The sequence below is a fragment of the Oncorhynchus clarkii genome, chromosome 6 (genome assembly GCF_045791955.1).
Source record: "Oncorhynchus clarkii lewisi isolate Uvic-CL-2024 chromosome 6, UVic_Ocla_1.0, whole genome shotgun sequence".
Lineage (NCBI taxonomy): Eukaryota > Metazoa > Chordata > Actinopteri > Salmoniformes > Salmonidae > Oncorhynchus > Oncorhynchus clarkii.
Window position 1 is genome coordinate 56,505,588 of NC_092152.1, and position 13,860 is coordinate 56,519,447.

The 13,860-nt window shown below is 41.1% G+C and overlaps 1 protein-coding gene across 3 annotated transcripts in view; it reads right to left on the reverse strand.

The window, feature by feature from the left end:
* Window positions 1-795: 795 nt before the first annotated feature.
* The window catches only part of LOC139411336 (anoctamin 1, calcium activated chloride channel a), a 40,038-nt gene continuing 26,973 nt past the window's right edge, over window positions 796-13,860 (reverse strand). The window contains exons 15-25 of one of the 3 annotated variants that reach the window (XM_071157584.1): window positions 13,641-13,715; window positions 12,567-12,768; window positions 12,189-12,300; window positions 11,936-11,993; window positions 11,484-11,584; window positions 11,153-11,295; window positions 9,444-9,596; window positions 8,871-8,923; window positions 8,528-8,712; window positions 3,443-3,548; window positions 796-3,280 (exon numbers count right to left, since the gene is read on the reverse strand). In XM_071157584.1, coding sequence (XP_071013685.1) covers window positions 3,068-3,280; window positions 3,443-3,548; window positions 8,528-8,712; window positions 8,871-8,923; window positions 9,444-9,596; window positions 11,153-11,295; window positions 11,484-11,584; window positions 11,936-11,993; window positions 12,189-12,300; window positions 12,567-12,768; window positions 13,641-13,715 — 1,401 coding nt within the window. In that variant the 3' untranslated portion in view covers window positions 796-3,067. Of the gene's footprint in view, window positions 3,281-3,442; window positions 3,549-8,527; window positions 8,713-8,870; window positions 8,924-9,438; window positions 9,597-11,152; window positions 11,296-11,483; window positions 11,585-11,935; window positions 11,994-12,188; window positions 12,301-12,566; window positions 12,769-13,640; window positions 13,716-13,860 lie in introns of those variants that run through there. The other 2 variants (XM_071157585.1, XM_071157586.1) reach the window with 2 other exon arrangements.

Sequence of the window (13,860 nt, forward strand, 5' to 3'; positions counted from 1 at the left end):
ATACATATACTGTACACTTCTCATAACTTGTATTCTTTTATTGGAATTCAAACATCCAAAAATGTTAACTTTAGGCTGACAGTCCTCTAGTGTAAATATAAGCCCTGCTGTCAAAAAAACAAAAAAAACAGCTGAAATAAATGTAGTACTATCCTAATCAAATATAGTTGTAATGTTGCTGTACAATTCAGGTAAATATTTAATACACCAAGTTGTTCTCTACTGCTCCAGTTAAATCTATAGCAAGAGGAATATCAAGGACTGAAATACCTAAGGATCAGTTGGGAATAAGATGCCACTCAAATCTAAAACAAGGTATTGCGGCTGCCATTCAGCGTCGGCCTATAGGTCGTACAATGAACAAACCATATTAAATCGATTAGTAGTTGAAAAAAACAAAACAAGAACATGTCCTTGCATCAGAAATGACAATATGAGGTAATGCAATATTCTGCAGTGTCCTAACAAATACATTTTAGAATATGTTAATGGTCAGAGTTCTTTCTATAAGCAAAATGAAAGACATCTTATATAAATCAGTATCAAACACCTGGGTATGGATCCAGGCGTAATGTAATATTCCAAACATATTCGATTGCAAGAGGTCGATGTTGATACATTTCAATACCGCAGACACACAAAACAGAAGTTTAAGACAGTTAAATATTGTACAGATAATTGAAAATAAAATATAATTGTGAATAATGTAACTCATTCCAACAGTCTGGGGGGGGGGGGGGGGGGGGGGGGCAGGTTCCATGTCATTCCATTGAAGTGAAGTACATTTTATTTTTTAAAACACCTCTTTGATCAGAAGTCTTATGGCACAAAAAAAGGGATTAAATCAAAGGTCAGTCACATTCCTAAACACAGATTTACAGATCATACTGTATAAAAAAAACTGTGGTCACAAACAAGCAAAACAGGGAACAGGGACATGGTACCACAAAGGATAGAAGTTTTTTTTTAATATTCTCGTTTGTTTTTGTGCTTCATTTGATCATGCGGTTTTAAAAAGGCTTTTAATGTTTAACTTGTGTTAAGATTTTTTTTTTTATGAAAGTTGATCCTGTTTTACAAATCATATACATTGAGTTTACAAAACATTAGGAACACCTGCTTTTTCCACAGACTGACCAGGTGAAACCGGGTGAAAGCTATGATCCCTTATTGATGTCACCTGTTAAATCCACTTAAATCAGTGTAGATGAATGGGAGTAGACAGGTTAAAGAATAATTTTTAATCCTTGAAACATGGATTGTTTATGTGTGCCATTCAGAAGGTGAACGAGCAAAACAATAGATTTAAAGTGCCTTTGAACGGGGTATGGTAGTAAGTGCCAGGCGCACTGGTTTGAGTGTCAAGAACTGCAACGCTGCTGTTTTTTTTTTTTTACACAACAGTTTCCTATGTGAATTAAGAATGGTCCACCACCCAAAGGATATCCAGCCTTTTTGACACAACTGTGGGAATCATTGGAGTCAACATGGGCCAGCAACCCTGTTGAATGCTTTCAACACTTTGTAGAATCCATACCCTGATTAATTGAGGCTATTCTAAGGGATAAAGAGGGTGCGACTCAATATTAGGACAGTGTTCCTAATGTTTTGTAGACTGTATATTAATAGGATTCAATATTGACTGTGTATTGGATATGCATTAAAAAGTATAGTTTACTTACAAACAATATACAAAATGAGCTGACAAAATACATTCTTCCTCTCCTTGAAATAGTTGTCTGTGCATGGGATCCATTCAAATTTTTGTTAATCAGAAAATAAAAACTCCAAAATAATTTGTGCTTATGAAACAAAAATGGAGGCCATTGCCCCCTTCTAAATGTTTGACAGAGCATTGCTAGAATTTTATTCACAACATGGCTATTATACATTTTCCGTAACCAGGTTTCCAGCCAACCTTTTTATGCTAGTATAGTACATGTCAGTGTAAAAAATGTGACAGGTCTGATGGAAACAGTAAAATGTTTAGTAAACCTTGCAAACATCGACAAGGTGGGTTATTTTTGTGTAGGTAAAATTAATTATGCGAGATATCGGTGGAATAACCATCATATCGAAGTTGATTTGGGAGTGACGCGATGACGTGTGGTCCTGCCACTACGAATCGTCGGAAAAGCAAGCAGTTTCTATCCATTATGATGAACTTCACATGGTAGTGAAAGTGATAGGTGATGAGTTTGATGCTGCTTGCCAATAAATATCGAGGATCTTATTCTGGTGATATGATCGTCGATGCTTGGCTGCTATTTGACAAATTAAAATAATCTTGCTTTTTTGTCCATAATGTCATCATCATGTAGGCTATATGCGCACTCTAGCCAACAGCGCGCAGATACATTGGCTAGAGCGCACTTGCCAATACCAGAGTGGGCGGACTCGCTATATAACGTAACATTTTTTGTGAGAAAACCATCAGTAAATTTGAAAATGTGATGGAAACCTTTAACTTGTAGGCAATTGTTTTTATTAGGTAAGTTGGAATTTAACTGCAAACGGTATTTTTATGTGTACTACGTCATCATGGACATACTTTTATCTGCAACATGTCAATTTGATGGAAACATCTCTGGTGGGAAAATTTGCATGAAAATCTGTCCAATTGGATGGAAACATAGCCCATGATAGTTATGAATTAGTATAATAACAAACAGGACATAAAAAAACATGACATAAGGGCAAATTGGCATGGTAAACAGGCAGAATGGCAAGCTCCTTTACCTGATCTCAGCGTCTTAAAAAGGCAAAAGTTACAAAATAAAAACATTAGCTAGCAAAATTGCATATTCAAAAAAGATCTACATGTTTTCCTGCATTGTACTATAAAAAACACTCTGAGCCCTCTGCCTGATACCTGGTTCACCAAAAAGATGGGCAATGACTTGCTACAAGTCAGAAGGGGTGCAGATGCAAAAGCCTGCCAATAAATGCCTCCCTCGTTTCTTGAGTAGGCCACTGTGTGTGTGTGAAGTGTGCAAGTCCAGACAGAGGGACTGAAGGTTTTTGAACAGACTAGATGAATGGACAGATGGAGCCGCCCCCTAGGGCACTAGCATTTAGAAGGTGCATGCGAGGCAGGGCGAGAGCGGGGCTGAAAAGGACTTTGGTTGGTGTGGTTATCTCGGAGGAGCTTCTTGCCCTCTTCCTCCTTCATGAAGAGCTCCACCATGAGGATCTTCTCCTTGTGGATCTGCAGACTGATGTCCTTGGGGATGTCTGGGATCAGCCAGTCAACAAAGTCGCTCATCAGCATCACCACATTCTAGAAGGGAAAACAGACGGTATGGAGCGAGGCATTTCTTTCACAATTCCTTCAATACAATTCCAAAAACAGTCATTCAAAAGGATATGATAAAACACTTTCAGCATAAAAAGATTGAACCCTCAAATGACTCTTGGGTTTGTTTTTGTGTAGGCATCTGACCTGAAAAACAATGACAAAGGCCAGCCGGCAAGCCAGTATAGCCCAGAACTCCTTGGAGAGGTCATAAGGGGTATTGGACCATAGTGTCTCTCTGTAGTCTTTGTATCTGGAGAGAAGGTAGAATTGGCAAAATTATTTACTATAAAATGACAACGCATCCAACGAGTATGATAGCCTTCACGCACATTCTCATGAATGCAATACCTATTTGAAAACAAGGCACAGTAAACATGTCGGCCCCGCACAAATGATGCAGCCCCCCCACTTGGGACAATTAGTGGCAACAATTCAAAAACGGGAGAGGCTATCCGGACACGCCTGGTGCACAAATTGAGAGTCGAGTGGAGACGAACGGATTCGGTTTAATCAGTCGTCCTGATGAGCCCTTCCCAGCTAGCTAGTTAATTGCTAGATAGCTGGCAACAGCAGCAGCATGGCTCTAGTTAAAACTTGTAAAATAAAGTGATTATTTCAATGGGCGAGGGAGAAATAACTTGTAGTATTGGTCACCCTCTGGATGTCACCGTGACATGGCAACAAGCTATCGCAATGACAAGTCGGTGTGAATGACAAGTGCAACAGTGTAACGTTAGTATCGAGAGTGATTCCCAGTTACCAATGTTGCTTCCCATTGGGCAGCAGTTGCTTCACCGGGCAGCTGTATCACGTCGCTGGCGGTAGCTATGTTAGCTACTTTGTTTAGCTCACATGATACAATTTAAAAGTATGCATTAAGGTGTCATGTCATAAACATGGAAAAAACTAAATGTACACATTAATCAATGCATTTTTTTTATTTTTATTTTTTTATACAAATGGTGGGTTAGCGCCAAGACGGACAAATGTTTGGTGGCTTCAAAACAGCGCACTCTGTCAGTCATCTAGTGTACGCAATGAACAAAAAAATTAAACGCAACATGCAACAATTTCAAAGATTTTACTGAGTTACAGTTCATAAGGAAAATGAAATAAATTCCACAACTGGGAATACAAATATGCATATGTTGGTCAAATATACCTTAAAAAAAAAAAAAAAAGTAGGGGCATGGATCAGAAAACCAGACAGTATCTGGTGTGCCTCATGCAGCGCGACACATCTCCTTCGCATAGAGTTGATCAGGCTGTTGATTGTGGCCTGTGGAATGTTGTCCCACTTCTCTTCAATGGCTGTGTGAAGTTGCTGGATATTGGCGGAAACTGGAACACGCTGTCGTAAACGTCGGTCCAGAGCATCCCAAACGTGCTCAATGGGTGACACGTCTGGTGAGTATGCAGTCCATGGAAGAACTGGGACATTTTCAGCTTCCAGGAATTGTGTACAGATCCTTACGACATCGGGCTGTATATTATCATGCTGAAACATGAGGTGATGGCTGAATGGCACAACAAAGGGCCTCAGGATCTCATCACGGTATCTCTGTGCATTCAAAATCCCATCGATAAAAATGCAATTGTGTTCGTTGTCCGTAGCTTATGCCTGCCCATACAATAACCCCACTGCCACCATGGGGCACTCTGTTCACAACGTTGACATCAGCAAACCGCTCGCCAACACAACACCATACACACTTGTCTGCCATCTGCTACTGTTGAAACTGTGATTCATCATTTTCCCACTGAAGTCGGTTACGACGCCGAACTGCAGTCAAGTCAAAACCCTAGCGAGGACTCCAAGTATGCAAATGAACTTCCCTGAGACGGTTTCTGACAGTTTGTGCAGAAATTCTTCAGTGGTGTGAACCCACAGTTTCGTCAGCTGTCCAGGTAGCTGGTCTCAGATAATCCTGCAGGTGAAGAAGCTGGATGTGGAGGTTCTGGGCTAGCGCAGTTACACATGATGTGCGGTTGTGAGGCCAGTTGGACGTACTGACACATTATCTAAAACAACAGCTCATGGTAGAGAAATTAACATTGAAATATCAGGCAACAGCTCTGGTGGACATTCCTGCAGTCAGCATGCCAATTGCACGCTCCTTCAAAACTTGAGACATCTGCGGCATTGTGTTGTGACAAAACTGCTAATTTTACTGCCTTTTGTCCCCAGCACAAGGTGCACTTGTGTAATGACCATGGTGTTTAATCAGCTTCTTCATATGCCAGACCTGTCAGGTGGATGGATTATCTTGGCAAAAGAGAAATGCTCACTAACAGGGATGTAAACACATTTTTGCAACATTTGAGCGAAATAAGCTTTTTGTGCTTATGGAACATTTCTGGGATCTTTTATTTCAGCTCATAAAACATGGGACCAACAGTTTACATGTTGCATTTATATTTTTGTTCGGTGTATATAAATCATTGGGCAGTGTTTCCTTCGCTCCCGCTTGCAGAGCACTGCTGGGGGAAGTAGCTCGATAGTGTAGCCAATATCATCACACCAGTGTGACAGCTAAAACACATTCATTGGAGTGAATTTCACCCACAATGTACAACTATGGCATTAACATCTATATTTTGGGAGAAAAAAAACTATTACTCTGCTAAAAACAGAATGATTCTGAACACTCTCCCAAGTCCCTACTAAGGCAGACAAGTTTTAAATCCTCACTGCATCTTCTAGCCACAAGAATAAACTAGCTAGTTGGAGAAGGCTCATTAGGATGACTGATGGAACTGACTGAACCCAATCCATTTGTCCCCACTCAACTCTCCCTGCATGACATAAGTCATCAATATTGGGAAGCAGGCATGTCCATATATCCTCTCCCAATTCAACCTAGACTATACTGAAAGTAACAAAACATGTGCCCGTTATAGTGCCATTGTGTGGTCGATATGAATGTGATTGCATATGTTGAGTCTTGAGAATGGTTGCAAAGGGACGATATATTACTGGAAACTTGTGAAGTTTACAACATAAACTCCTTGAAAGAAACCAAAATTCTGGTTGTTTATGTAATCTATCACAAAACAGATTATTACAGGTGTCTGTAATTATCTTTGGCCCACTGTGTGGCCTTATCACATGTAAAATATATTAAATAATATAGAATGACAAAGCTGTAAAGCATCCTAAACCATCAACTTTGTGAATACCATTGGTATGTAGGTGGACACCGTATGTGGACCCCGCTTCAAATTAGTGGATTCGGCTATTTCAGCCACACCCATTGCTAACAGGTGTATAAAATCGAGCACATAGCCATCCAATCTCTATAGACAAACATTGGCAGTAGAATGGCCTTACTGAAGAGCTCAGTGACATGCAACGTGGCACCATCATAAGATGCCACCTTTCCAACAAGTAATTTCGTCAAATGTATGCCCTGCTAGAGCGGCCCCGGTCAATTGTAAATGGTGTTATTGTGAAGTGGAAACGTCTAGGAGCAACAACGGCTCAGCCGCAAAGTGGTAGGCCACTCAAGCTCATAGAACGGGACCGCCAAGTGCCGAAGTTCGTAATGCGTAAAAGTTGCTTGTCCTCAGTTGAAACACTCACTACTGAGTTCCAAACTGCCTCTGTAAGCAATGTCAGCAGAATAACTGTTCGTCAGAGCTTCATTAAATGGGGTTCCATTGCCGACAAGCCTAAGATCACCATGTGCAATGCCAAGCATCAGCTGGAGTGGTGTAAAGCTTACCGTCATTGAACTCTGGAGCAGTGGAAACGCTTCTCTGGAGTGATGAATCACGCTTCACCATCTGGCAGTCTGACAAACAAATCTGGGTTTGGCAGTCTGACAAACAAATCTGTGTTTGGCAGATGCCAGGAGAACGCTACCTGTCAGAATGCATAGTACCAACTGTATAATGGACTCGGGCTGTTTTCCATGGTTCGGGATAGTTCCCTCAGTTCTAGTGAAGGGAAATCTTAACACTACAGCATACAATGACATTGTAGACGATTCTGTGCTTCCAACTTTGTGGCAACAGTTTGGGGAATCCCCTTTCCTGTTTCAGCTTGACAATGCCCCCCATCACAAGCGAGGTCCATACAGAAATGGTTTGTCGAGATCGGTATGGAAGAAATTGACTGGCCTGCACAGAGCCCTGACCTCAATGCCATCGAACACCTTTGGGATGAATTGCAACGCCAACTGCGAGCCAGGCCTAATCGCCCAACACCAGTGCCCGACCTCACTAATGCTCTTGTGGCTGAATGGAAGCAAGTGCCTCCAGCAATTTTCCAACATCTAGGCTGTTATAGCAGCAAAGGGGGGACCAACTCCATATTAATGCCCATGATCTTGGAATTAAATGTTTGAGATTTTGGTCTTGTAGTGTATTTGTTCTCAATGTTTTGTCGTCAAACTGGTGGAAGTTGTGAAGAAAGTCAATAGTTGCAGAGTTTATTGAAAATAATGCCATTGTTGATTAGATTGATTGCCATTGTTGATTAGATGCTTTTTTCATTAATTAGGCTATTTTTCTCTTGAACCATATGATCTATCTAATATAAACTCATGGACACAGATAACAAATAAAAGTTATTTAAGTATAAATGACAAAAGTTACCATAGATTCTGTGACTCAATTATGTAATCACACAAACAAAGACCAACACATTTGTGAGGGACCTGTGTTTTCAGATGGGAAACTCCTGCAATCTAATTCAATTTGGTATCTATTGTGTAGGGTCAAGTCGAAGACTCCAGTTACTATGGTAAATTACCATTAGCTTTGGTCAATAGCGGCCATGTTGTTTTAATTACTAGTCTGGAAAATATTGCACTGAGACCTTTCGTGCAGATGGATAATTCGGTACCAGAGTAGCGTTTTTAGTGTTTTTCACAACATTCAAAATGGCGGAAAATCCATCATGGTGGATTTTATGGGTCGCTGAGGCAAACTTGTTCCTTGTGAGGAGAGGGACCTATGTAGCGAATTTCATGACATTATGTCAAACAGAGGGAGGAGCGTGACCTTTCAAAGTTGCCATTTTCTATCGCTTGTTATAGCACCACCATCATCTGGCCAATCAGTGTAATTTTGTAAATGCCAGACCTCTATGGCAAGATATCATTCTCCCAAGTCAAAAATCGGGCCAGTGGTGACGTACACACACACACACACACACACGGAGACAGATTCATAGTCCACTTCCCGATTTCATCGTGGGGGGCAATAATATTTTAACTGTCTTACCTGCATATCTGCACTTCATACCCCAGGTGCATAGGCTGCAGAGGGGCAGTGCCAGGCTGGAAGTCACTGACGTTGAAGTAGGACAGAGTGTGGTTGACAAAGCCGTGCATGGAGCCATCAGGGCTGTACATGTACTGGTAGACTAGTCGAGGGATGAAGTCTGACGTGAAGGAAATCACAAACGCCTGGAGAGAGCAGACAGAGGAGAGGGGAGTGGTGTGATGACCAAAATTATTTTCAAATGTCCACTAATGCAAATGACAAAATGTCAGCATTGTATAACAGATCTGGAAATAATGAACACGTTAAGATGTTTTTTATTCATGTGAAGGTATGCACTTACATTTACAATGACTGCTACTTTGCTGAGCCCTCTCAGAAGATTATACCAGATGCCTGAGAGAACAAATAAGATATAGAGATATGCCCGAAACACCAATAGACAAGCAGGCTTCATAACATGTACCGATTTTCATTTAAAAAATGGTAGACGCAATGGTTGATTCATTGGTTAAAAAAAAATGTATAATGGTCACACCATAAATGTGCACCACCAGAAAAACATTAACATAAAATGTATATCTCACTGATATACTGAATGGATATAATAAGGGCTTTTAAGGATCATTAGATTTTACTGCATTATTGTAGGCTAAAAATGTGCTGCATTCAAACCAAATAGCCACAGTATTTGGTCAAAGTCAGAGACTGACTCAATTACGTAATCACACAAACAAGACCAAAACATTTGTGAGGGACCTGTGTTTTCAGATGGGAAACTCCTGCAATCTAATTCAATTTGGTATCTATTGTGTAGGGTAAAGTCTAGGACTCTCCAATTAAGTAACAATGTTCCTTTTATTAGAGCATCAATAGACCAGTGCTGTTAAAGTGTGGAGATGGAAACCTACTGTACCAATGTCTTTTGCTCTGGCTGCGATGGGCCGCCTGACCTCTGTGACAAACTTCTTAGCATCCAGACGGATCTCGATGATGTTGTTGAGCAGAGCAAAGAGTGGTGCCAAGGGAAAGGAGGCCACAAACAGGGTCACCATTCCAAACTGGATGACTGCAAGTTAAAAAAAGAAAAGAAAAAAAATGATATTCAAATGGACATCACCACAAGGAAATCAACACAAAGCATGCTGGGTAGATTAGATAACTGGAGCACGAGTATAGAGGGAAGTGGAAAGAGGAGCACAAGCCTATAATAGTCTGCTCTTAATTCCAGACTACACTAGATATGCGTTTACATTTAAAATACACAGTATTAAACTACAAGGAGAACATATGAGAGATGAACATGAATGAGATGGTGGAGTGAGGACACGCCATGTTTTGGCACTCGCTTTCCGGGTCGCCAGTCAGAAACTTTACTGAAATGTACTGGGTAAAACTTCCAGAGATCAAAGCAACAAAATATATACAAAATTGCCCACTTCACATTCTGAATGGGTACAAACACTCTGGCCTTTTGTGCCTGTGTGCAGGTTTCATGTCTGCTGCATCCATATATTAAACCTAGCTGGTTTTCAGTCGAGTACCCTTGGAAAAAGCCACTTAAAAACAGGCATGCCTACCAACCTAAAGATGGACTGAATCTTTGAGTCAGTGTATATAGGTACTGCTATGCTACAACAATATGCCTTAAAATCGACATCCACGTCATCGGCGCCTGGGGAACAGTGGGTTAATAACTGGGGCAGAACAACAAATGTTTACCTTGTCAGCTCGGGGATTCGATCCAGCAACCTTTCAGTTACTGGCCCAACGCTCCTGGTATACAGTAAGTAATATAGTCTTACACAATGTGTCTTTTCAATTAACATGCTTTTGAGATTGTCCAGTTATTCAGTCGGATGCTGCAATTATGAAAGAAGCCACTGATAAAGACATCTACTAAGGACTAAAGTGAAATCAGGTCAACTAAATCCACTTGCGTTGATTACGTGGGCATCATAGACAAAACAGTTCTCTGCTCCTCCACTATAGATTATCTCAAGCAGAGAATATGCATTTTTAGAAAGGGTTCCACATTGGAGGTTTTACAACTAATCAGGCTCTAATACCGTGAGCGGCATGAAGCAACATTTCTCATCATTAAATCAAATGTCAAGCTATGCCGTCGATAAAGTGATTACTGGAATTAGCAAGCAAGAAAATGTTATCCTCGGTAACACCGCTCTTTACGCCGTAATCAGTGACATTTATAGAAGTTGCCAATTTCATACAAACATGGTTGTGTCGTCCCTGCATAAACACACACAAAGACCTGACCTCAATAGCAAGAGCTTAAAAGCTTAAAATAATTGGTCAACTAATGTACATTAGTTGACCAATTATGTATGTAGTGCACAGTACATTAGAAGTAATTCATCGGCAGTAATTGGTTGACCTTAAAAGGGAAAATCCAATCAGACATGCTTATCACACCCCCTAGAATTAAATAGTATATCTATGATCTCTATGTTCCTTTGCTCCAAATCTCTACTCACGGCACACCGCAGTAGTTCATTTCCCTACTGTCTCGTGTGATAACGAGCATTTGGTATAGGGTGGGCTGAGGGCGGCTGATCCTCAGTAAGCTGTCAGGAGCTTTACTGGACATACTGACATATGACTCACTCATCTCCATGTACTCTGGGCTGAGGCCCACAAAGGGACCCAGGAAGTGGTCCTTCTCATGACGCTGTAGGGTCATGTTATAGTCCTCCTGCTGCTGAGAGTCCATGTCAGACTTCCGACGCCTGATCAGCTTCTTTATTTTACTGTTTTGAGCAGAGAAAAGAAATGGTAGTAATATGAGTCTAGCCCTGAGCATCTTTCTTTTAGTGCTTGTGTGTGTGTGTGTGTGTGTGTGTGTGTGTGTGTGTGCCTGCATGTGTGAGAGAGTGGGTGTGTGATTATGTCCTAGTTTCATCCAGACAGAATGGCGCCTGCTCTGTACTGTACTTACGGGATGCCGATTTCAAACAGGTTGTTCTGGATGAGCTGTTTGCCAAGCATGGTGATGCAGAGCTGAATACACAGCTCCATCAGGCAACCTGCGTGGGCACACTGGTGTGCAGACGAGACAGCAGTCAACCCCGTCAGACACACAGATAAGAGGTAATCTCAATCTAACAGGTTTGAAGGTTGGCTAGCTTTGATTTGATCTACAAAGCAACCTGTCTTTAGGATAGGGCTCAAGGGCACCCGGCCTGGAACCTATACAACTGCCCTGGGATACCTACAGCGGATCTTGCCCCTGTTACTTCGTAAATAAGGGAGGGTTATAACCATTACAGCATATGGTAATATTTACATTAATTATCCAGCATTGAATCATTAGAACTTATTTTGGTCAACATTTAAAAAGGCATTCTGGTCAATGTTTAAAGATAAACAAAGATGAACACAGTTGATTACCTCCTCCATCCTGTATGACCCGATAACATACACATAGTCCCCAGGACGCCCAACCATTCTGTGGACATACAGGTTGAAAAAAAGTTCATGTTCATTGGCCACCATCCTTATGAGGCGTAAATCACACTACAAAACAAGTGATTAATCACAAAATCAGGTTTCATGGTGAAAGTGTATCTATGGTCGAATATCTGTTAAGATGTTTGAGTTGTGGAGAAGCTTATTAGTCAAATAGAGTAGAGGAGAGTTCAACCTGCCCCTGAAGAAGGCGAGGTAGACGATGGGGGAGAATGCATTGGCAAACTTCAGAACAAAGGTCTTGATTATCAGCCTCTCTTCAAAACTCTTGTCAGTCTTGGGCACCTCTGAGAATAAAAACACAATGAGTTTATATCACTTGACTGATGAAGAACTGAAGAGGTTTCAGTGGTCAAGGGGGTTATCATCCAGAGCTGTAGCTTTTGTTGACAACACCAAAAAGTAGTTAAAAATGTAGTTTTAAAAAACGTGGTAAATACATTGGACACAGGTAGCACTCCCAGATAGACTGTAGGGTCTAATACAGGGAGAGCTTTGCTAATATGGTACAGTTGTGAAATCACAGCATCCTTTTCATATTTGAGCGACTAACCAAGAAGAGTGAGCCAGCGAGCTACGGCACCGTAGACCTCATCCATGATGATGATAATCACCAGGTTGATGACAGCAGCGGTGCCCTTGACAGTTGCCCGGATGTTGGAGCGAGCCGTGGGATTGGAGCTCATGTGTAAGGCAGCCCTGATGGAGATTCTGTACAGGATGACCCCGAACACTACAGCAAAGGTCACACCAATCTGCAGAGGAACGAGAGAAGAAAACCTTTGACTTCATGAGCTGTTTAAGGCCAGGCACCAAGCCCTAATAAAAAGGTATATATATATTTGCTTTATCTTGATCGTATCACAAATCATCTTTTACCAGTTGAATGTAAACACAAATTAAATACTTTTTGTATTAAAATGTTTCTGAAATATGCAAATTGGGATATCTCTAAGTAAACATGCACATATTAGCATACCATGCAAATTAATTTTTCTGGACACTGGGTGAAGTCAACCTAAATATTTTTGTTTCCTTTTGTCAGGACACTCCAGGACCGGACTTGTCCACAGCTGCTTTCAAAATACTTTGTATCCCTCATTTACTCAAGTGTTTCCATTATTTTGGGAGTTACCTGTAGGCCTAATTGTGTGTGTGTGTGTGTCCAAAAGATCTGCATTGCTTTCAACTGCTAGACTAATGATCAAGAGCACTCACTTTAACTTAGATAAAGTTTCCCGGCCTAATTGTGTCACCAAATATACAAATGAAGATTCAGTGAAAACAAAAAATCAGACATTGATTGATCAAGATGAGTTCCTGTGCTTGTCTCAATGGTGCTGAAATGACCATCTAGTTGACCACACACGGCAATTGCTTTCCGTTTTATTATAACGCTTGGATGACTTTGGGAAAATTCACGTAACCCCCGGCTCTACGAACTAAGCGATGCATTCAGTTCACCTTAAAACAACAACCAAAATGTAACAGTCGCAGCAGCGCAAAAGCCTTGGGGCTAACCCAAAATCATTCAAGGCTAAATCCCTGAAAGCCCGATCCTAGTGACATCCCTGGATCTAATACCACAAACTAACATGCTGTGTGGGCCCTGGGCACATCAACTTACCATAAAAAGCATTATGAAAAGTCCCATCATATATGCTGGTGCACGGTCTGTACATGTCAGTTTCACTTTTGTATCCTGAAACAGAGTAATTAACACACAACCAGGTGAGAAATAGGAGCAAACCTAAACAACTACCTGACAGCAATGTGTCCTCAGCCGTGATTGCTTAATGCTGACACCCATTTCCAAACAAGTCAGAGCGACTCTCGCCCCGAGCGGA